General features: G+C 33.4%; 2 protein-coding genes across 10 annotated transcripts; one reads left to right on the forward strand and one right to left on the reverse strand.

Annotated features, from left to right (window-relative positions):
- Positions 1-1,415: 1,415 nt before the first annotated feature.
- LOC109815656 (cell division cycle protein 48-related / CDC48-like protein) lies at positions 1,416-9,306 on the forward strand. 4 transcript variants are annotated; one of them, XR_014428380.1, is made up of 12 exons: positions 1,416-1,601; positions 2,409-2,694; positions 3,950-4,051; positions 4,143-5,966; positions 6,055-6,243; positions 6,381-6,523; positions 7,124-7,369; positions 7,482-7,668; positions 7,805-7,870; positions 7,978-8,224; positions 8,354-8,460; positions 8,606-8,667. XR_014428380.1 is itself a non-coding variant. In XM_020380426.3 (11 exons), exons 2-11 carry the CDS (start codon positions 2,473-2,475, stop codon positions 8,980-8,982), a joined length of 3,603 nt encoding a protein of 1,200 aa, XP_020236015.1. In that variant the 5' UTR covers positions 1,416-1,601; positions 2,409-2,472; the 3' UTR covers positions 8,983-9,306. The 4 variants fall into 4 exon arrangements, 2 of the variants coding, with proteins under 2 accessions (XP_020236015.1, XP_020236016.1); XR_014428381.1 differs by having other exon boundaries at positions 8,609-8,667; XM_020380426.3 differs by lacking the exon at positions 8,354-8,460 and having other exon boundaries at positions 8,606-9,306.
- A 2,536-nt stretch (positions 9,307-11,842) lies between these two features.
- LOC109815675 (uncharacterized) lies at positions 11,843-21,304 on the reverse strand. 6 transcript variants are annotated; one of them, XM_020380458.3, is made up of 12 exons: positions 21,152-21,304; positions 20,036-20,210; positions 18,624-19,185; positions 17,834-17,984; positions 17,126-17,236; positions 16,622-16,676; positions 16,313-16,522; positions 15,002-15,223; positions 14,493-14,562; positions 13,187-13,344; positions 12,522-12,588; positions 11,843-12,281 (listed from the first exon to the last, which is right to left on the reverse strand). In XM_020380458.3, the coding sequence occupies exons 2-12, from the start codon at positions 20,171-20,173 to the stop codon at positions 12,133-12,135; spliced, it is 1,893 nt and encodes a 630-aa protein (XP_020236047.1). In that variant the 5' UTR covers positions 20,174-20,210; positions 21,152-21,304; the 3' UTR covers positions 11,843-12,132. The 6 variants fall into 6 exon arrangements, 5 of the variants coding, with proteins under 5 accessions (XP_020236047.1, XP_020236045.1, XP_020236046.1 ...); XM_020380456.3 differs by having other exon boundaries at positions 16,313-16,676; XM_020380457.3 differs by having other exon boundaries at positions 16,313-16,676; positions 21,156-21,273.
- Positions 21,305-21,858: the final 554 nt, after the last annotated feature.

The following is a 21,858-nucleotide window of genomic DNA, read 5'->3' on the forward strand; positions in this document are numbered from 1 at the left end:
TCATCAGTCAAAATCAGTTATTTATTAAATCAGTGTATTATTAATATTCCAGTGGACCGTTAACAATGTGTCAGTTAAATCAATGTATATTACTGCATCTTCTGAACTTTGAGATATAAAAGTTATGATAACTTAATTCATTTTAACCGTTAGATTTATAAAAATAAATCAGATTGTGATACGTGTACAAATGTACACGTATCACAATCTAATCTATTATTACAAATTCAACGGTTAAATGTGTTAAGTTATCCTAACTTTCCTTCCATAAAGTTAAGAGATCTATTTCCATATATTACGATGACCATGTTGTCCATTGATGACATCATCTTCCGCTGTACTTGCGCAGATGAAAAATAAATAAAACTACATTGCTAGTCAGTTAGTTTGACAATCAAAACTCATAAATTGATCACATAATTAGTTCGGACAATTAAAAAAAAATAAAATAGAAAATTGGTGGAGAATTAATGAAGCTGTTCAAAAAGGTATAAATGGGTAAAATTATTGAAACCGGTGTCCGAAACAGATTTATTTATTTTTTCTTTATTTTGTTTAAAATAATTTTAAGATAATAAAAGTACACATATAATTAGAAATTTTATATATTGATGATATCTATGAGAATTTTATTATTATTATTTTATCTAGCAAGGCATAACTTAACCTTTTCTGGACAATTTTTTTCATATTTATCAATTTATTATTTAATCCATTATACAATATTAACTATATATTAATTATCAATGATTTGACCATATCAAAATAACAAATTTTATTTGAAGATAATATTAATAGTCTTGTTATCAAATAAGTAGTTCGGACAGTTGAAAAAAATAGAAAGACAAAAATTGGTGGAGAATTAGTGAAGCAAGTAAAAAAAAAAAAATTTACATGTCAAAAGGTTAAAAATGGTAATAATTAGTGCAACCGTGTTCGAAACTAATTTAAAAAAAAGTTTTTTTTTCATTAATTTTAATTTTAGCTCTTGTTTATTCCAAAATATTTTGAGGTAATAAAAGTACATATATAAACTTTACATATAGATATTAATACTGTGGGCAGGAAATTTTATTATAATATTTTTTTAAAAATCTTATAAGACATAATTTAATCGTTTTTATGGCAATTTAAAAACATACTTAATTTAATTTTATATTCTCAATATATAATGTCTACAATATATATTAATTATCACTAATTTAAGCATAATTAAATTCAGAAATTATTATAAATCAGTATCTTTTCTTTATTGTTATCGTTCGGGTTTGATTGGTAATAGAGAACAAAAATTGGTTCCCGCCATGAAATGTTTGGGTTACGGAATGGCCCATTACGCGTTGTATTGGGCGGGTCATAGAGAACGGATCAAGTCCGTACGGATCCGGGTTCTACAGCATACAAATATTTTGCGTTTGGTTTGCAGCTGTGTGAATGGGGAGAACAGAAAAAACACAACACAATATTGTAATGTAAGAGAAGAAGGGAAAAACACAAAGGGTTTTGGTTTTGGACTCTCTAACTCAAAGTGACGCGTTTCATCATTCCTTCCGCAACCTTCTCCCAAACCCTAACCTCGTGCATTCATTCCCTGCGATCAGGTTCGCTCTCGATTTCCCCTTCTTATTCGCGTCCTTTTCTGTTTCCAATCCTCACAACACTCGCATCACTCGTAACCTCACTGATTACTGTTTTTTTTCATGGATTTTGCGTTTTCTGGTTCCTTGTTGTTCGCTTCACTCTTCGTGCTGCGAAGCCTTGCTTTTCCTTTGTTATTTTATCAATTTAGTGATGAATGCGGTGTTTGTTTCGAGGTTAGTTTCAGGCTTGCATGTTGTTGGAACCTGTCACTTGCGCTTATGTTGAATGTTGCATCTCAATTTGCGGATGGTGTTTCCGGTTTTTGTTGCAGATTCTCTGTCTGTTCCCTTATGATGATTAACATTCTGTATTAATGTAAACAAAATCAAATTAAACTTTTTAATTTCATGTTTATCTACTTTTTAAACCTTGATTATCCTGAACGTACTTTTGACTTCTCAAAGTTCCATAGAACCTTGATTATGTTATGTTTCTTGGTCTAGTATTCAAAATTTCACCCATGTAAGTGGGAAAAGTCTTCTGTTATTGTTTTTGTTGTTTCTTTAGCCAGTATAAGTTTTAAAAGGTTTTATATGATCATACCTGTGGTGAAATCCATTAGTTGTTTGTTTCATGCTTATGCTATGACATGACCAATGTGCTTTTGTCAAGCAGAAATTGTTCAAAAAACCTTGGTGCGAGATATGTAACACCAATATTAAGCAGAAAATGTGCTTTTGCCAGGCTTGGGTTTTTTGGTTAAGCTGGTGTTATTTTTGCTTGCTCCCGTGTCTTAAAAAAATTTAAGCTTCTGCTGATTTCCGCAGGTGTTGCTGACTGAGATATGCGGATAATGTAATTTATTTTAATTGCAATATTTAGCCTTGTTTAATGTATCCAAAGCGGTCAGGCCAAGATGGCCCTGTTTCCGGACAGGTGCGCTCAAGTGATAGGATCAAGACAAGGCCAAACGTTTATGGTCGGCCATTCTTGTATTATAACCAGAATCTTAGGCGCACCAGGAAAAGCAAGATGAAAACAAGGACTGCTGCTTCACAGATTGCTAAAATGTTGCGTCCAGGGAATCGAAAATCACAAGATTCTAATACTAATGTAAGTGTATCTGTGAATCAAATAAGTTCTAGAAGCATATTTCTTAATAAGGATGGCTATCTATTTTATTATTTAAATTGCATAGATTCTGTATATAAATCACCCAAATTGTCAGACATGAAATGGATGTCAATGAAATAGCCCTCGTCTAAGTCAATGTATGTGGAAATTTAAATATATCTATTAATTTACTGAGCTCATTTGGTTTGAGAATTGAGAAAACATATTATATTGTCCCTTTATTTCCTGTTTCCAAATGTTTGTATGGAAAATAGTGAAAACAGAAAACAATAAAAAGTTGTTTTTCACTATTTCCTACATAAACTTTAGAAAGCAAGAAACAAAATGAAAACAAGGGGGGCTTTTTTGTTATTAAAAGTGAAAATAGAAAATAAAAACAGGAAATGTTCTTTCAAGCCAAATAGCCCCTAAAAAAATTCACAATTTTCTATTTTATTGTTTTTACAGTTTTTAACTTATTTATCTGCATTTTGTCAATTTAAGTTTTTATTGTTTTTTCAACAGAAGTGCCAAATAGATTAACCCAATTGTGAAAGAACAATATCTTGAAGCAAGATTTATTTACTGCTTCTTTACTGGCTTAGATTTTTGCATCCAGTTTGAGTTTTTTTCACCTTGCTATTTTTCAATATTTCTTTAAACTTTCCCTATTTCTTGGAAACCCTAAGAGGAGCTGAGAAACCTACTTTATCATTGTACTGCTTTGTTCTTTCCATTTGTATTCTTTGCTTGACTGTTGACTAAGATCTTTGGATCCTTCTGCATCTTATCATGTAAATCTTCATTCCATTTTACTGATTTACAGTCCTCTAGTTTGAAAATTTTCTATATCCGTCTCTTTCTTCTAAAGGTTAAACCCCCTTCTAACTTAAATGTCAAGACTTTTATGTGGGTAATGGTACTTAATAGAATTAAGACAAATGGTCTGTGTATTGAGTATGATTGTATACAGTAGCCTTTTCCTTGTTTTGGCCTCTTTTAACTTCTTTTACAGATGCAATTGATTGTTTTTGATGAATTTGTATAATTTCTTAAAAAGACTAACTGAAGGGAGCGAAGTTAGTAGGCAGTGATGGATTAAATTTTCCTAGTCTTGCACTTCTGTGTGTATTTCTTCCACTTGTTGCTCAGAATCATGTCTTTTTCTGAATTTAATCAGATGATAATTATAATGTTGGTTTTGTTATATGGGATATTTTAAATCCTCTGGTTGTGTTGTATATGGTTCTTACAGTCTGGCTCTGCCAACCTTCGACGTTCAACAAGGAAGAGAAGGCTTAATGTAAATCTTGAAGATTTTACGGACAGCTCTGGAGCTGAAGATGAAGACTTAATGGTGAGGTTATATACTCCATTCAATATAAATTTTTGGGTGATAAACTTGAATTTCCTATTATTTGGGCTAAAGGTATGTGGTCATGTTTCAGAGACCTAAATATCCACCCCTGAGAAGTCGGATTAACAATAGTGTCAGACAGGATGGTTTGATGTCTACTAAGCGCAAAAGAGCAGTGGAGACTAAACCAACACCCCGACGTGAAGGTCTACGTCCTCGTCGTTCAAAGGGTGCTGCAATAGAGCGATTAATTTCAGAATCAGATGATGAGCAAGACCTTTCAGAGGAAAAGGTTGATCAGGATGAAACAGAAAATGGAAATGACATCGAGGAAAATGATGCAGATGATGGCCAAAATGAGATTGAGGGGGACGCCGAGGGTGAAGATGAAGGTGAGGATGAAGGTGATGAAGATGGTGATGATGAAGAGGGTGAAGAAGAGCAGGAGGGAAGAAGGCGGTATGATCTTCGAAATCGTTCAGATGTCCGGAGATTTTCTATGGAGGAAGGGAAGGCCCGGCCAAGATCTCCTCGAAGAGTGTTACATCAAGGTATGGGAACTAAGGTCAGCAGGGATGTTAGGAAAGGTGGATCACGAGTTCATAAGCGTCATCGTTTAGCAAGGCCTGAAGATTCTGATGACTCCCTTCTTGTGGATGAGCTGGACCAAGGCCCAGCTATTCCATGGGGGCGAGGTGGCAGCAGATCTGGTCCGCCTTGGCTTTTTGGAGGGCTAGACATGCATGGAACAACAGCTTTCGGGTTAAATCTTGCTGCATCAGGTTGGGGTCATCAGGGTGATGCTTTGGCTAGTCTTACTTCTGGGATTCAAACTGCCGGACCAAGCTCTAAGGGTGGGGCAGATATCCAACCCCTACAGGTTGATGATAGTGTTAGTTTTGAAGATATAGGTGGGCTCTCTGAATACATTGATGCTCTAAAGGAAATGGTTTTCTTTCCATTGTTGTATCCAGATTTTTTTGCAAGTTATCACATAACTCCACCTAGGGGTGTGTTGTTATGTGGCCCCCCTGGCACCGGGAAAACGTTAATTGCAAGAGCTTTGGCTTGTGCTGCTTCAAAAGCTGGCCAGAAGGTTAGCTTTTACATGCGCAAAGGAGCGGATGTGCTTAGCAAGTGGGTTGGTGAGGCTGAAAGACAACTGAAACTTCTCTTTGAGGAAGCACAAAGGAATCAACCTTCTATTATCTTCTTTGATGAAATAGATGGACTTGCACCAGTGAGGTCTAGCAAGCAAGAACAAATTCACAATTCCATCGTCTCCACTTTGCTTGCTTTGATGGATGGTCTTGACTCTCGTGGGCAAGTTGTTTTAATTGGAGCTACCAACAGGATTGATGCTATTGATGGAGCCTTACGACGCCCTGGTAGATTTGATCGTGAATTTAATTTCCCGTTGCCTGGTTGTGAGGCGCGTGCTGAGATATTAGACATTCATACTCGTAAGTGGAAGAATCCTCCTCCAAATGAGCTTAAAAAGGAACTTGCAGCTAGTTGTGTAGGTTATTGTGGTGCTGACCTGAAGGCTCTTTGTACTGAAGCTGCTATTCGTGCATTCCGGCAAAAGTATCCACAGGTTTATACAAGTGATGACAAATTTGTCATTGATGTTGATTCTGTCAAGGTAGAAAAGACTCATTTTATTGAAGCAATGTCTACTATTACTCCTGCTGCTCATAGGGGAGCTATTGTGCACTCCAGACCATTGTCTCTAGTAGTTCAACCATGTCTTCAGAGACATTTAGAGAAATCCATGAGTATTATATCTGATATTTTCCCTCCAGCTTCTGTTGCATCAGAGTTAACTAAACTTTCAATGCTTTCCTACGGGTCTGCAATTCCACTTGTGTATCGGCCCAGGCTTCTACTTTGTGGTGGTGAAGGTACAGGGCTGGTAATTATCTTGGAGCCTTCTATTATTATTGGAAGTTTTTCATTACTGCAACTGAAGACTGAATATACTTACTGCTCTAGTTTAACAGGATCATCTTGGCCCTGCGGTTTTACATGAGCTGGAAAAATTTCCGGTGCATTCATTAGGACTTCCATCTCTTCTGTCAGATCCTAGTGCAAAGACACCGGAGGAGGCATTGGTACATATATTTGGTGAAGCTAGAAGAACAACACCGTCAATTCTCTATTTACCACAGTTTGATGTTTGGTGGGAGACTGTGAGTACATACATGTCTTGGTTTCTATAAATATATATGCTAAATGAACTGAGCTGCATGGCCAAAAATTGCTTCTCATTCTATTGAATTGCTGTTTTTAATGTGAGCTGATCTTGATTGGTTTAATTATCACGCAGGCTCATGAGCAACTCAGGGCTGTTCTCCTGACTTTACTAGAAGAATTACCATCTGACTTGCCTATCTTACTGCTTGGTACATCCTCAGTTGCACTTACTGAAGTTGAGGAAGTGCCTCCTTCACTTTTCCCTCATCGCTCAGTGTACGCGTGATATAATTTACTGCAAATCTATGTTTTTAGTTCCAAGACAAAGAAAGTTTATTTTTTCTATATACCAGTACTCTGTCTGTACGTAATTATATCATTATAAATAGGTGGTTTTGTGTGGGGGAAATTAGTAATGGAATTTGACAAGACTTGCATTTTTTGTGGGAAAAAGAAACTCTTGTGTGGGGGAAATTATAGAGCTTGTGTTTTCTGAATCTTTTCTCTGTCAAAGTTCTTTGTTTTAATTTATCTTCAAATTCAAAGGAAAAATAAACCAGAAGTATCCATCACATTACTTTTCATGTTCCGCATATATTAATCAAATATGTATTTCAGATGACTAAAGGGACAGGGGGGGGGGGGTTGTGAAAATATCAGCATTGCCAATTTTAATGCTTTCCATCAGTATTCAGTGCCTTGTATTTCTACCAAAGTTTCTATAGTTGGTTATTTCCACAAGTATTTGAATAACTGTAGGTTTTTTCAAATACTAAGGCTGAAAGTTTCCAATAGTATACTCCTCTTTGAGTCTGAAATGTATGTCATGCCTTTGTTTCTAGTTCTGTGTTCACCCTTTATTTTCCTTTGGAACAGTTATCAAGTGAATATGCCATGTGCCAAAGATAGGACTTTGTTTTTCAATCTTTTGATAGAAGCTGCTATGTCGATATTGTTGGAGGGAATCAACAAGAAAACACAGGATACAGGAGGCCTCCCTGAACTTCCCAAGGCACCAAAATTGGCTAGTGGACCAAAAGTATCTGAGCTAAAAGCAAAGGTGGAAGCTGAGCAACATGCTCTTCGCAGGTTGCGAATGTGCCTTAGAGATGTTTGCAACCGGTATGTCGACCTATGTTTGACGTACAGTTGTTGGTTTCATTTGGCTCATTGATGTCTTTAATTAATTGTATGCATCCTCTTGCTGAATATATATTTCTTGTACATATTACAGGGTACTGTATGACAAACGATTTAATGCCTTCCATTATCCAGTATCAGACGAAGATGCACCAAACTATCGCTCAATTATACAGAACCCAATGGACATGGCTACCATCCTTCAGCATGTTGATAATGGCGACTATATTACATGTGCTGCATTCATGCAGGACATTAATCTTATTGTTTCCAATGCAAAGGTATCTTGTGCCTTTAAGTTATTTTTTGGTTGGGCTTTATATATATATATATATATATTGAAAATGTTAAAAATGCTTCATAAAATAATATTCAAACTAGCATGTCCCATGTTTGACCCTTTTTTCTGCAACTCAGGCTTACAATGGAGAGGACTATAATGGAGCTAGGATTGTCAGTAGAGCTTGTGAGCTCCGTGATGCGGTGCATGGACCTTCTTGTCTTAAGTTTTACATTAGAGTTTATGATGTCGACTGCTGTCTAGCAAATGGTACACCTTGTCTTACGCTTTTTTTACTTACTTTTTACAGGTGCATGGGATGCTCTCACAGATGGATCCAGCACTGGTTGCTTATTGTGACAAGATTGCTAGCCAAGGTGGCCCAGTTCAGTTGTCTGATGAATTAGGGGATTCAACATTCCCTGCTACTCCTGTTGTGCAGCTGGGTGCTGGTACTAGGATGAGTGCTCGGCTTCGTCATGTCCAACCAGAGGTTAATATGGACCAGAGTTATGAAGTATTGAAGCGAACTAAGAAAATTGCTGAAGCGCATGCAGGTATGAAGTTGAATGTCTTTGCAGTATAAATTCTCTCTGTAAAATTGCTGTAGTGCAAATGGATTCCTTAAATGTCATTCATACATACTATTACTATTGTTTCTGTTTTGCTATTATGATTCACGGCAGTGTGAATATTCTCAAGCTATCCTAATTAAGACGAGCAATAACGGAACATGCAAGTGTTAATATTTTAACCCGAGCTGTTATTTTGGTCGCAACTCATATAAGCATGGGTGAGGCATGATAGTCGTGAGTAGGGAGGCAACTTCAAATATTGTCGATTCTCTAATTATTAACTTGTTCACTTCTTTCTTTTTACCTGTAAACTTGCTGTTCATTTGCTGATTTTAAAACTTTATTCAAAATTTGGTTTTATAGCAGAAGACAAGTCACAAGAAGATTCCGTACCGGAAAAGTCTCCCCAGGAGAATCTGGCAAATCACACAAATTCTGAAGGGCCGGAACCTGTGTTAATTGAAGGAAATTTGGGTGGAACTTGTATAAATAGCCCTGCTGATGGCAACAGTTCTGATGATGTCACAATGCTAGATGGTGAATTTACAAGAGAAGTGGAGTCTGTCAAGCAGCTTTATGTGAAGCGTAGTGAAAATTATAGCATTCCACAACTTGAAAGGCTTTACACAAGAATTATGAAGGGCGTGTTTGAAACCAAAAATAAAGGAGTGAATGGGGATCTTAAGTCTTCGGTTTTGAAGTTTTTGTTGAATTTTGTAGAGGATGATGCAAATTTTTAACTACTGGGTTTTTCCCTCTCCCTCTGATTTAGGAAAAGTAAAGATTTTTACTGTAAAGTCGGGATTTTTTAATTCCAATGTCATTTGATTGAGTACAAGACTTCCTTTCACCCCCTTCCCCCGAGTCACAATTGTCCAAAGCGATGTATAGTAGTAATAGTAATAGTAGAGTGTAACCATTAATTCTCAAAGATTGTAATCATAGGATCCTAGGATTAGATGTCTATGCCAACTGCATGGTCCAACCTGACAGTCAGAGGGATAAAACATTTTTTTAAATTGCTTTGCACCACTAGCAACTATAACAAGATTATTTTATGTTCACTGGCATATCACTTTTTTTAACGTTAATGGACAGATAATATTTTCGAAGAATAATTATAACCATCGTGATGGATGCACTGATAGTCATGCATATTCTTGTGCCGTATGTGCCGAATTCAAATTCACGAAAACATAACTTATGAAAAAACATGTCAATATGTTAAAATCCTCATTTTCTTTTATTTTTAATTGTTTATTTATTTTTGCTCTAGGATTGAATGAAGCTGCGATGAGATTAAGGAGGAATTCAAGCGCTCACCATATGCAAGGTGTGTTTGAGGTCGGTGGTTGTGTTGGGCCCAGATAGAGTAATATAACCAAATGTGGGCCATGTCATGTTAATGGCTGGGCTTCTATTATTGGCCTTTATTATTCTACTTATATTATTTCTCTTGGTGAATTGTGATTGTGTTGTTTGTTTCTATGAAGCATGTGTTCAGAGAAGCTTCCTAAACAGGTGCTATCATGCTTTTCATTCCGTTCCTTTCTCGCCTTTATTTCTTCTTCACCTCATTAATTTTGTTTCTTGCTCCTTTTCTCTTTTGTTTGCACTTATAATCTTCCTTATTATTTAAACTTTTAATTATCCTAAATATATTCAACTACTCATTCCCACCCTATCATGATGACACTCTAGATCTTTACTAACAATATTTTAAACTTCCATACGAAATTAGTTCTATTTATGTGACTCCTCATTGAAACACTTATATTCTGTATCACATAGCAACGTCTTTTATTCAATTCCACCATGTTAAATAAATCTAAATTTTAATTGAGCAAGTTTATTTGGTGTCAAATATTATATGTTCATCTTCTATTTATGGTCAAATATGTTGGTCTTATCTCACGTTCTTTTCATTATATCTACTAACCTTTGTTGACACTAATTTACGTGCACCAGCACAAATATGAAACAAGTGTAGCATTGACTCTGGTTGGTTTCATGCTCACATGTACAAAATAATAAATGTATTACTTAATTAAATTATACAATTAAAATTAATCTAATTATTTTAAATGAAAATAACTTTCTACTTTGATTATTTTAATATTTTTCATTTATTTAGTCATGTAAGCATGAAACTAATCATAGTTAATGGTAGGGATTTAAAAAGAACACCAAGAAAATGCCACAGACACTAATATTATACTTTTTAATTCACTAATTTAATTTTAACATTACACTTTTTAAAAAATTATAATTTGTTTAGAAACTTATAATTTAATTTTAATATATTTTCCATCTTTAGAAACAAAATCATTATTTCTGATACATTATTTTTTGAATTTATAAAAACTAAAAATACAAGTTTCAAATTCGAGAGACAAAAAAAATATATTCCTCAAACTTAAGAGCATAAAAACATATTTAAGTCTATAATATTTTAAAAAAATTACAATGTTAAAAGTAAATAAATTAAAATGTAAGATTAATATTAAAAGCAATAAAGATCATTTTTAATAATATATTAAAATTTTAAAATACAAAAGAAAATTATATATGATTATCTTATTTATATAAAATAATAAATACATTAAATAATTGTATTGAACACCTAAAGATTATTTAATTATCCTATTTAAAAAATTTCTTTGTTACCTTAGTTGTCTTAATATTTTTCATTTTGTTAACAATGTGAACACTAAATTAACTAAAGTTAATGATAGGGACTAAAATAAATTAAGAAAATGAAAAGGATCTAAAACTTACGATTTTTTTTCAAGACTAAAATAAGACAGTTATATTTACATGAACTTAAAAACATATTTAATTCTATAAAGTCACATAAGATCATGTTTTATCAAACAATGAGTATAAGATAATGTTTTATCAAACAATGAGTATATCTGCACCGGTATAATGTTTCTTTTTCTCTCCTATTTTCCAAAATTATACTCTTTGTTCTCTTTCATTCGATGTGAATTTTTGAAGTGCGTTATTAATATAAAATTAATATTAATATCTCATTAATGTAAAATTAATATTAATTTCTTAATCCAATAGATATTTTTCTACATGTAATTCACGCCATTTCTAATTTTCATATTTCATCAAAAGTAAAATATTAAAATATTTGTATATAAAACACAGGCGCTGTTATACTTTAATAGGCTAAAAGATTAAATTAAAGCAGCAAATTTGCATTGCATCAATAATTTATAAATGGTAATTTTTACTTAATACTTCAATTTTTTTAATCAATAACCTTGTAAACTTTTTCCCCTCTCCTTATAATTACTTATTTTGATTTTAGGATATTTTGGGATTATTATTACTGTCCTTGACGAAGGCCATTTTTAAGAATATACGAAACTAATTATCTAAATGATAAAATAAGATGTTATATTTGTATAAATTAAACATCGGTGTCAATTAAAGTCAACCGCATCAATATCATTTTTTATTAAAAGCAAAGTACCAGAGCTGAAAGAAAGGACTAAGAACTAAAAAATAAGTTAAAAGAACTAAATTGGTCTGAAAAATAAAAGAAAATACTAAATTAAAATTTTAAACAAAAGAATTCTTACACTATAGTCATAAAATCGTGATTTGTGATTAGTTGAAAATATAAAACATTTTTCTACTCAGTATATAACCATTAACCTCTTTTAAACATCCTCAAGTAAGGAAAATTATAATCAAGCCTAAGTACTTGAGGAACAATACTGCATAATGATCAAACAAGTGGGGAGAATTGTCATCAATCCCATCATTGGGACCATAATATAACCATAAGAACATTGAAGTTTTCTTTATATTGTTATTCTATATTAGAAAAGAAAAAACCACAAGGGAAGCATGCCATTTCTAAACTTCCAACATCACTGAGCTAATTTAGCCATACTTCTTAAGTTAGTCAACATCTCAGCTGCAGCTGATTCTCTAGCTTCAAGAGGATTTGAACCCATGTTACCCTCAAATGAACACTGAAAGTCCACTCCTTTAACGGTTACATTGGCTTTAAATCCACCTTCAAAAGAAACACTCGTTAGATTTGATTTGTCAGATCAGGCTGCATAATATTTTTTCAACATAGACATATCATAAATAACTACCGGCCATTACTGAGGTGAACAAAAAGTGCAATGAATATATCTCGATGATATCTTAATTATATCTAATTAAATTTAATTTAAAAGTGCATAACTTGATTCATTTGGATAGTTGATGCCACTCATGCATTTTGACTAAATTAGATAGTCTTACTAACCATCTGAATGTGATAGATGATAAGTTGGTAGGACCCAATTGTTTGCGCGACATACATCGTCTAGTTCCTGCAAGATTAACAAAGTTCTAATGAGTCACGTTCTGAGTGTGTTAGAGAGAGGGTTGCTGGCACTCCTCTTTGGACATATGTTCAGAGATTTGCATGGATAAATAACCTCTGTCAATAATAGGCTTTTGGTGAGTAGCAAACATGTGTACAATTGTAAAGATGAAACCAAGCATATGCTAAGTGGCATTGTTCGAATCAACTACAATTTACACACCCAACCTTAACACTTTTTAAATCAGTTCATTCTAGTTTCAGTATTCGTGTCTGCCAGAAACAATGCTTTAAAGAAATCAGTCACAACCACTTCATCCTTTGTGCACGTTACTAAATAGAATAATAAAGCATATCATATAAGTGGCATAACAATTTCTCCTCTTTTACTCATATCCCTGAAATGACTTAGTGATCATATTGATGCATCAATTTTACAAACACAATTCACAGACCTATTAATGAGGATAAAGAACCCAATAACACTACTTTCAGGTTTAGTGTAGTCATAGAAAATTCAAATGCATAAACTAATTAAATAGAATATGGCTTGCCTGGCATGGAAAATTCAAATGCATAAACTAATTAAATAGAATATGGCTTGCCTGGCATGGACTTTGCATGGTAATGACAGCCTCTGACAATTTTTTTCTCTTAAGAGGTAAGCTTTGTTGTTCACATGTCCTTTCTTGATTCCTTATCCATGTATCATTGCAGCCTTCTATAATTGATTCAATCATTAATTTAAAGTCATCTTCCCCATCTACATTTGTCCAAAAGTCACAAAAGTAACATCATGATCAAGGGTTGTTCACAGTTCGTCATTAAGCCCAAAATGAAAGAGACATGTAAATGTTTGGCCCAAAAGAAAATTTCAGAAAAAGAAAAAACTGACGCTGTCCCAAAAAGTGAAACATTGAATGGGAGCCCTAAAATTTGCTGCACATAAACATCGCCGCTCCCATCGATTCCACACTTCTGCACAACAATTCTGCATTCCTACTTCCGAGCAGTTCTGTGTGTGGATGAACACACAAAGGAGGCTTGAAATGTAGAATTGTACAATTTTACGTGTAGGGATGTGATTTTGACTACATTGCACACAAGTCAATTATTTTTTTATGCCTAATTCTAGTATTAAGAAATTATTGGTATTGTACATTGTAGAATTGCAATTTTCAAAGATAGCACATAATGGGTGGTATGCAATTGTAAATCTTAGATGCAAAGGCAAAAGTGCCTGTGATCATTAACACAATTTTCACATTGCAAATCTAAGATCCTTACAGCAGCTTGAGATTGTGGAGAAATTAAGTTGAAATGATATTCACAAGTCAGAGATAACTAAACATGAATAACCTTAATGGGTTTCAAATTCAAGGAAAAACACTTGTTAGATAAAACTATTCCTAGGATATAACATGCTCATTGAATTCACAAAATCTTGGCAATTCAACTTATTCCCTATATATGTGTGTTAAATTCATGAGATCTTGACACCAGGCAGTAGAATTTTTTTAATTGATGAGACCTAACACCACTCATATTCCCTTCAAAAAATTTCATGCTAGTTGAATTCATGATTTTCCAACACCATGGACAGGCCCTAGAAAAAAAGAGGGAAAAACAATGTTGAATTTAATGAACCAGATATCTTGCAGATGACACTGAATCATACAATTGGTCTTAACTATGAAGTAGAGAAAAATGCATACAAAAAGCTAACAATCACTGCCTAAACCAGTATCAGAGTTGCTTGTGAGTTTGATTGATAATACTAATAACATCAATAAAAGCAATAAGGTGAGGATAAAGATAAACCCTTAGAAACACTATAAATAATAGGAGAATCATAGTGATATAATAGTGCAACAGAGAAACAAAACAAAGAACAGTGAAAGGAAAACATACCCGTTACCATTGTATGAATTTTTCTATCGCAAACAGCTATCTCATCCTCTATCTTGCGCTGCTGAAGGGCCTGAATGGAGTAACAGTCTAAGATAAATACAAATATGGAATTTCTGAACATTCAAAACATAGTAGCAAGGTAAGCCTTAAAATTAAGTAAAACCAGTAAAGCAGGTACAGCTATGGGAGCAGTTGATGGGTCATGGGTGAAGCAGCAAAACAGGCAGAATACTATTTTAATGGTCCAAATACATTTTGATTATAATACAGTACCAACATTTGGCACACAGTGAATGGGAGCATGTGCATTGCATACTATGTGCTAGTTATTTTTGAAAGTAAAAGTTAATTATTCATAGACATGTATATATATGTTTTAAGATAACATGTATTTATGTAGTCCTAGGATAATAGCAAGTGTATGTTCTCGGTGCCTGGGCATAGCTACTGAGAATGGATATAAAGTACAATCATTCCTGTCATTAGAAGAAAGCAATGACAAGCTTTACCAATTCATTCCTCTTTCGTAGCAAAGAAGCTAGGGCAGTTTGAGACAATATATTTTTCGAATCTGAAAGAATTTGGAGCTTCACTGGATCTGAGTCAGAATGATTTGTAGTCTGTGTACTGTCATCAAGTGTGCCTTTTTCAGATGAGGTATTAGGCCTATTGGAATCAAGATTGTTGATTCCACCTTCAGCAATCATCCTTGCTGAATCAACCTCTATGGCCTGTCAAACCAATGACATTCAGCTTGATCAGAGATAATACACAGCAGAATTAAGCTCAAGAATCATGATAGCAGTGAGGTGCAGCTCATTTAGAAACATAATTTTGATGAGTTATTAAACATTGGAATAGAGTTTAAAGTTCATTTAGAAAAGTTTTACTTGAATACTGAACATGAACCATTTAACAATCTTATGAATATTTACAAATTAAAAAAAAAGATTGGTACACATACAGAGGAAATTTTTAATAAAGTATAGCAACCTCTTATGTAGTGTTTGGCCTAGCTTTTTTGAGCTTTACTTCTCCTTAAAAAGCAAAAGCCCTCTAATTAGCTAACTGAAGCTCTTTTTAAGGACTTTTGTTCATCAAAATAAAGATACTTTATTTTCAAGTACTTTTCTAAAATTATTTAGCCCAGCTTCTCCTTTAAAAGTGAAGAGAAATCCAAAAACGAGTTAAGAAAAATGGTACCCTAGTTCCACTTGTGCAGGTATACATAAATTAGTGTCAGAAAAGGTAAGTTGATGTATTGTTTAGTTGATCCAGAATTAAATGGTCATGACAAAAGGCGATGATTTTGTAAGTAAATTTGATTTCTATCCACATCCAGTTATTTTTGCATATAATCCAAACCAATATTCCCAAATATGCCAAAAATATGGCAGAAAGCATATGATGTGCATACAGACAATATAGGCAAGTTTCTAATTTTGGAGCATTTTTGCATTAAGGATTCCCATGTAGCTATATCAGGTTACCTATAAGAGCACAAAGCTTGAGTTTTCTTAGAAAGTAGAATTGCACCTAACTCAACCTTATAAAATCAGCTTAGCTTGTAAGGAGAGGATTGCCCCCACTTATTGAATTTATTTTTCCATTATCTCTAGTCTGTGGGACTTGAGTTCTTAGAAGCAAAAATTCTTGCTAAAAAAAGAAGTCATAATTTTAGCTGTCAACACCCCCCCCCCCCCCCAAAAAAAAAAAAAAAAGAAACACAATTATTAGAAAAGGTAATCAGAGAATGCACATCCAAACACGATCTAAGGAAGCAATCAACTCAATAAATAGAAAGCAGACACGTTTCTAACCTTAACACCACTTGCAGAGCCATTAGAGTTATACTTCACAGTTAGATTGTTTTTTTCTTGATCTTCACCAACTTGTACAGTATTGGCAATAATATTCTTGCATTTTTCTTTGTACTGGGATTTGAAAATTGGATATCCATTCACAATTATTTCCATGGGCTCACTGATAGAATCAGATAATGCAGGTGTACAACTTCCATTGTTCTCTTTCTGCTTCAGTGAATCAATATTATCACCATTTGGTTTATTATCAACAGCAGTAAATGTCTCCTTATTTACATATAATTCTGTTACTTCAGGGGTGCCCACCTTTATATTTTTCTCTGTTACCCTTGAATCTAGCAAACTATTTGAGAATGCTACTCTGCCAAGATAGAATATATTACATAAAAAAGGGAACCTCATGGAGATAGTAAACAAAAACTGGAAATGAATGATAGAGGGACATTGTGTTAAGGATTTGAGACAGCCAATGCATGAATGAGTTTGGAACATATTTCTGCAAATCATCCAACCATGAGAGTGCTGACTCCATGAGCCACAAGGTTCATCAATATTTGGAATTCTCATACATTAACCTTACTTTATTACTTGTGGAAGATTGTAATTTTAAGTACAACTGAATGTTAACACTTGATGAAGCAAACAAGCATAAAGTACAACTGAATGTTAACAATTGTGACCTAGAGTCAAGTATACTTGATGAAGTCATCAAGCATAAAAGTGAAATAACATTGCTTATGGAATATGGGATTCAAAATACTGCTATATGAATCTAAATAAAGATGTTTTAGACAGGAGAACAATGCCAACCTTAAAATCCACTTTGAGATTATTTCAGAGTAAGGAAGCACATGGAAGTAATCAACTACTGGAGTGATCGCCCAACTTCTAGAACTCTTACTGATCAAAGGACCATGCAAGCTATGCAAAAAGAAGAAGAAAAATTAAAATGACTGCAATAAAGCAAGAACCTAGGACCTTGTACATGCTACCCCAGCTCCCACCACTAGACTGACCCTAGTGGTAAGTGGTTCATATACAAGTCAACTTTACTTTTATGTGATGGTTACTTGTAAGCTTAGAGACAAGTCTAAGAATTAAATTTAGAACAAAACTATTATTTCAGAAGCAATAGAATGTGCAGCTCCACTTACTGCAGACATCATTCTTTGGTGTACTGTTACATACACCCTTTTGATAAGATTGCAACATTCTGACAACAAGTAGTCATCCTATCTTCCCACAAACAATTGTAAAAATTACAATTTTTTAGAATATCAAAATGGAAGGGAAATATAATATTTAATTATCAAAGATTTATAAACTATTTCATGACTTGATTCAGTATTAAGTGACATTAATATCTAGTACTGAAGTATAAGCAAGTATATTTTACTTTGCAGCAGGAAAAAAAAATACAGATGACTCCGCCTGAATGCCCGACAGAAAAAAGCCCCATTTCCCTGTCATCAGAACCCTTGGGACCCGAGCCATCAAACAGTAGAAATTAAAACGAACCTTTTAACTAGATCTTTGAGAGGAACTTGAATAGCTTCTTCATTGGTCGATTGGGAGCACTGCATTATATAAAAGCGAGATGCTGCCTTCTCTTTGCTCTCAGAATAGACAGTGTCACTTTCCAAAACCTTAATATCAGTGTCATTGATACCTGTAGCACAGTACAAGAATGATATTCAGCTATTTATGTATCAGAAGCACATGTTAACACTATAATTAAGAGAGAATGAAACATTAACTATCAGGTCGGGTGCAAATATATCAGAATTACATGTTCTTCAGTGCTTGGGGAGTAGATTTGGGATAACTTGCACTGGACTTACTCTACAAAACACAATATTATTGGTTGCTATGAATTAGAAAATAATATCTTTAATACCAAGCAGGGACCTCTCTTAGTGACTATGGATTAGAAAATAACATCTTCAATTCTGAGCAAGGAACTCTTTAAGTGACCAACTATTAGGGAACTTAAATGGATTGAGTTGGACCAATATCAAAACTTGAAGATGAAGTGAAGTGAGGATTTGGACACAAAGTTCATCAAGAAAGGGAGGATCTTTAAGTTTCTTGCTAGCTCAAACTCGAAATATGACCTTATTCTAGTTCAGACTTTAGGAAGGGAGAAAATTCCTTCACTTTTGGAAGTACTCTACACCATAGATGTGTTGCACCAACAACATACTATATTTTTACTGAATAACAACGCCTCATTCTCTGAATTATCTAAAAAATATTCTGTTCTACGCCCCCCAACCCCCACTCTGAATTCAACAATTAGGATAATTACCTGTGGCTTCCCTTATAGCAGAATACCCAACTTGCAGAAATATATCTTCATCAACTTTTGATTCATCTTTGATAGGCTTTCTAATGACTCTTTTCTTTTTGTACTGTTTTGTTCCTGATGTAACATCAGAACTTTGACTGGAGGTTTCCGGACCTTTTTCAACCAGAGAACTTTGACTGGAGGTGTCCAGATCTTTTTCAACTAGAGACCATACCCCACTGGTAATGGAACTAAACAGCAAAAAACAGTTCTCCTTCTTACTATCAACTAAAAATATAGCAACTTTTGTAATGGGCCATCCCTGTATATTAGGAACATTCTTTGATGCATCTAAACATTTACATACATCACATGCATCCATAATTATTTTTTCTGTCAAGGATAGCTGCGTCTCCACATCAGTGAGCTCTACTTCATTTAAATTTTGCATGAATTGCATATATGCTAATAAAGCTGGCCTCGAAACCACAGCCACCTTGCAAAATTCATTAAATGGCAGATATGCTAGCTCTGGATGTCGTTTCCTGTGGTAGTAGTTGTACAGTAAGACAACTGAACGCACCTAACACCAAAAACCTCAAACAGAAAAATCAGTAACTAGTGATGATGATATTCTCCTCATGTTCCCATAAATCTAAGATACATTAAAATATAAAGTACATTCTGCTAAAGAATGTTTTAAATATAAAAGAAAATGACAATTCAGCTTATTTATTTATTTATTTGAATAATACTGGCCAACCCCAAAATCAAAGATGTCACATAAGAAGTGGTTATTATATAATCTAAAGAGGAGTTTCAGCAACACACTCCTTCTAACACATACTCGACTATTGGTTAAAATTTATGGAAAACTACAAAATCAAGAGAGGAAGCTATTAAATGAGGAATGAATTGGTATTTCCAATAAATTTCAATCACTAGTAGAGACTGTACTTTAAAAAGTGTGTTGCTTGCATTTCTCTATTCTAAAATGCAAATAAAATACCCAATTATTTGAAAATGCACTGTGCAGACTTGGACTGCACATTACATAATCATCTCAGCATTGATAGAATGATTATTAAGATAAAAATACAAAAAATTCAAAGAATGATGGTTAACACCAGAATTGTTACTCTGTCAACTCTAAAATCAAAATTTTGTTTAAACATATGCTTTCTACACTCCAAGCAGGCAAAACATAGAAATGATGTATATAGAATCATTACACTAAGGAAGCCATAAAAGTGAAAAGAAAATCTCTAATATGTTGTATCATTCTTAAAATCAACATCTCCAATAATCCTCCAAACACGTAATAAAACAAACCATAAAGAAAAACAACATGTCCTAAGACAGTGTCCAAAAATATATCACATAGGTAAATTGTTGGATACTTATACAAGTATAAACGATGCAAAAAAAGACACCTGTTTTGCAACTAACTTCTGTTGAGATAGTGTGGGAGTATCCTGGACACATGATTTTGCTGGCAGCAATGGGTCAACCAAGAGCTCTATGAATACATTAATTGCATCCTCAGTCGGACAAACGTCTCCTGGAGCCATGTTCTTTTAAGTGATTTTCAAAGCCAGTCACCTTGTGCTGTAAGAAGCCACATACGTAGGAGAACCAAATAAAAACCTTGATTATTGTTTGACAGAACAAACTTGAGAAACAAGTGCATGAGTCCCTTTGCGTGTGCAAGGAGGGGAACACAAACTACCGAGATTTCTCGGAACAACAAGCATTTTTCCACTAGGTGGAATCAGCTATATTATGAAACAAATGTCGTCATAGCACTTTACCCTGAACGATGTTTATTGACAAGCCATTGACCTAAACTAAGAAAAATTCTCAAAATAATTCTTTTTAAAATATAACAGAGAAAAAGAAAAGGACAAAAGTCTACCCGAATAAAAATTGCATTATCAGAAACAAACACTTTTCTAAGCATAAAATTAAATAATAAAAAATAGTAAAAAAAGTAAAAAAGGTACCAATGATAAAGAACTTGATTCCCCGTCAACAAGTTCTTAAGATTGAATTTTGTGGATGAAAATAAATTAAAAAAAAAAAAGAACTTGGAGAGCTTTTCTCCTTTTAAATCATTCCATTCCACCCACTAAATTTGGTTTAGTCAGACCAAAAGTCATTTTTCTTTAAATGTCAAGAAAAAAAAAAACTGAGAGAGGGAGAGAGAGAACATAACTGGCAGAGCAAAATTAACAACAATTATCAGATAACAAAGAGACAGACTTGGATTGAACATGCATGATGTATAATCACCAAAAACCAAACTTTACCAGGGATGAATTTCAGACTCTTTGACAGTGACATTCCTTAAAAAGAATAAGGGAAATAAGGTTTTACATGGCAATTTTCAAAATCAAACGCAACAGTGTCTTGTTTGATCGCAAAGATAACACATTTTCACCTTCGCTTGAATGAACAACATACAAAAAACAGAATGCGTGATATGTCTAAAAGCTACAAATATATAAAATAACGGAAAAAAAATAATTTGATCGGTTTCAGAAACATACATACAAGAGTCGAAATGCAGAAAGCGAATGGAAAGTTTATGAGAAGTCACTGCTTGGAGAGAGTGGTGATAGTCACACACTCTAAGTGTTGGCTCATACATTAAACGATGCGGCAAGACTTTTATGAGAGCATTTTGCAATTTATATAATAATACCAGGAAAAAAGAAAAGCAATTGTTTCTCTCCTTTGAAAAAATAAAAATAAATAGTGAATTGTTAAAAAGTATACAAATTTATAATTTACAAAAAATTAATTGTAGGATAATATATATAGCAATTTACAAAGAGATATTTTCTTTTTTGATTTTCACCTTTTAAGGAAAACTATACTTTAATAAACTATATGGAATAAAGATGTAATTATTTATAGAAAAAAATTAACTACTCGTTTATTTTATCTTTTTATTTTATTTTATATCATAGACACGATCTTATAGGTTTATTTTTATATATTAAACATTACCCGTTAACTTAAATGAGAGATATTTTAGAGATTTTTTTTAGTAAAAATATTTTTATCTATTTTTTTTACTGAATAAATTAGAATTTATTTTAAATTCTTATTTAATTTAAATTAATTTTTATTTATTATATTTATTTTTAAATAAAATTTATTATTTTAAAAAATATCAATAATTAAAGATAATCTTGTGTTATAATATAAATTATTTATTATAAATTTAAAAAATAATTTACACATTCTAAAA

The sequence above is a fragment of the Cajanus cajan genome, chromosome 8, assembly GCF_000230855.2.
Source record: "Cajanus cajan strain Asha chromosome 8, NIPB_CcT2T_4, whole genome shotgun sequence".
Taxonomy (NCBI): Eukaryota; Viridiplantae; Streptophyta; class Magnoliopsida; order Fabales; family Fabaceae; genus Cajanus; species Cajanus cajan.

Coding starts and splice junctions, on each gene's coding strand:
- LOC109815656 (XM_020380426.3), top strand. CDS start 2,473: ATGTATCCAAAGCGGTCAGGCCAAGATGGCCCTGTTTCCGGACAGGTG. Junction 7,669..7,804: donor TTATTGTTTCCAATGCAAAG/GTATCTTGTGCC, acceptor TCTGCAACTCAG/GCTTACAATGGAGAGGACTA. Junction 7,871..7,977: donor CTTGTGAGCTCCGTGATGCG/GTGCATGGACCT, acceptor TACTTTTTACAG/GTGCATGGGATGCTCTCACA.
- LOC109815675 (XM_020380456.3), bottom strand. CDS start 20,173: ATGGCTCCAGGAGACGTTTGTCCGACTGAGGATGCAATTAATGTATTC. Junction 14,563..15,001: donor TACGAAAGAGGAATGAATTG/GTAAAGCTTGTC, acceptor TACTCCATTCAG/GCCCTTCAGCAGCGCAAGAT. Junction 13,345..14,492: donor AATTCATACAATGGTAACGG/GTATGTTTTCCT, acceptor GGACAAATGTAG/ATGGGGAAGATGACTTTAAA.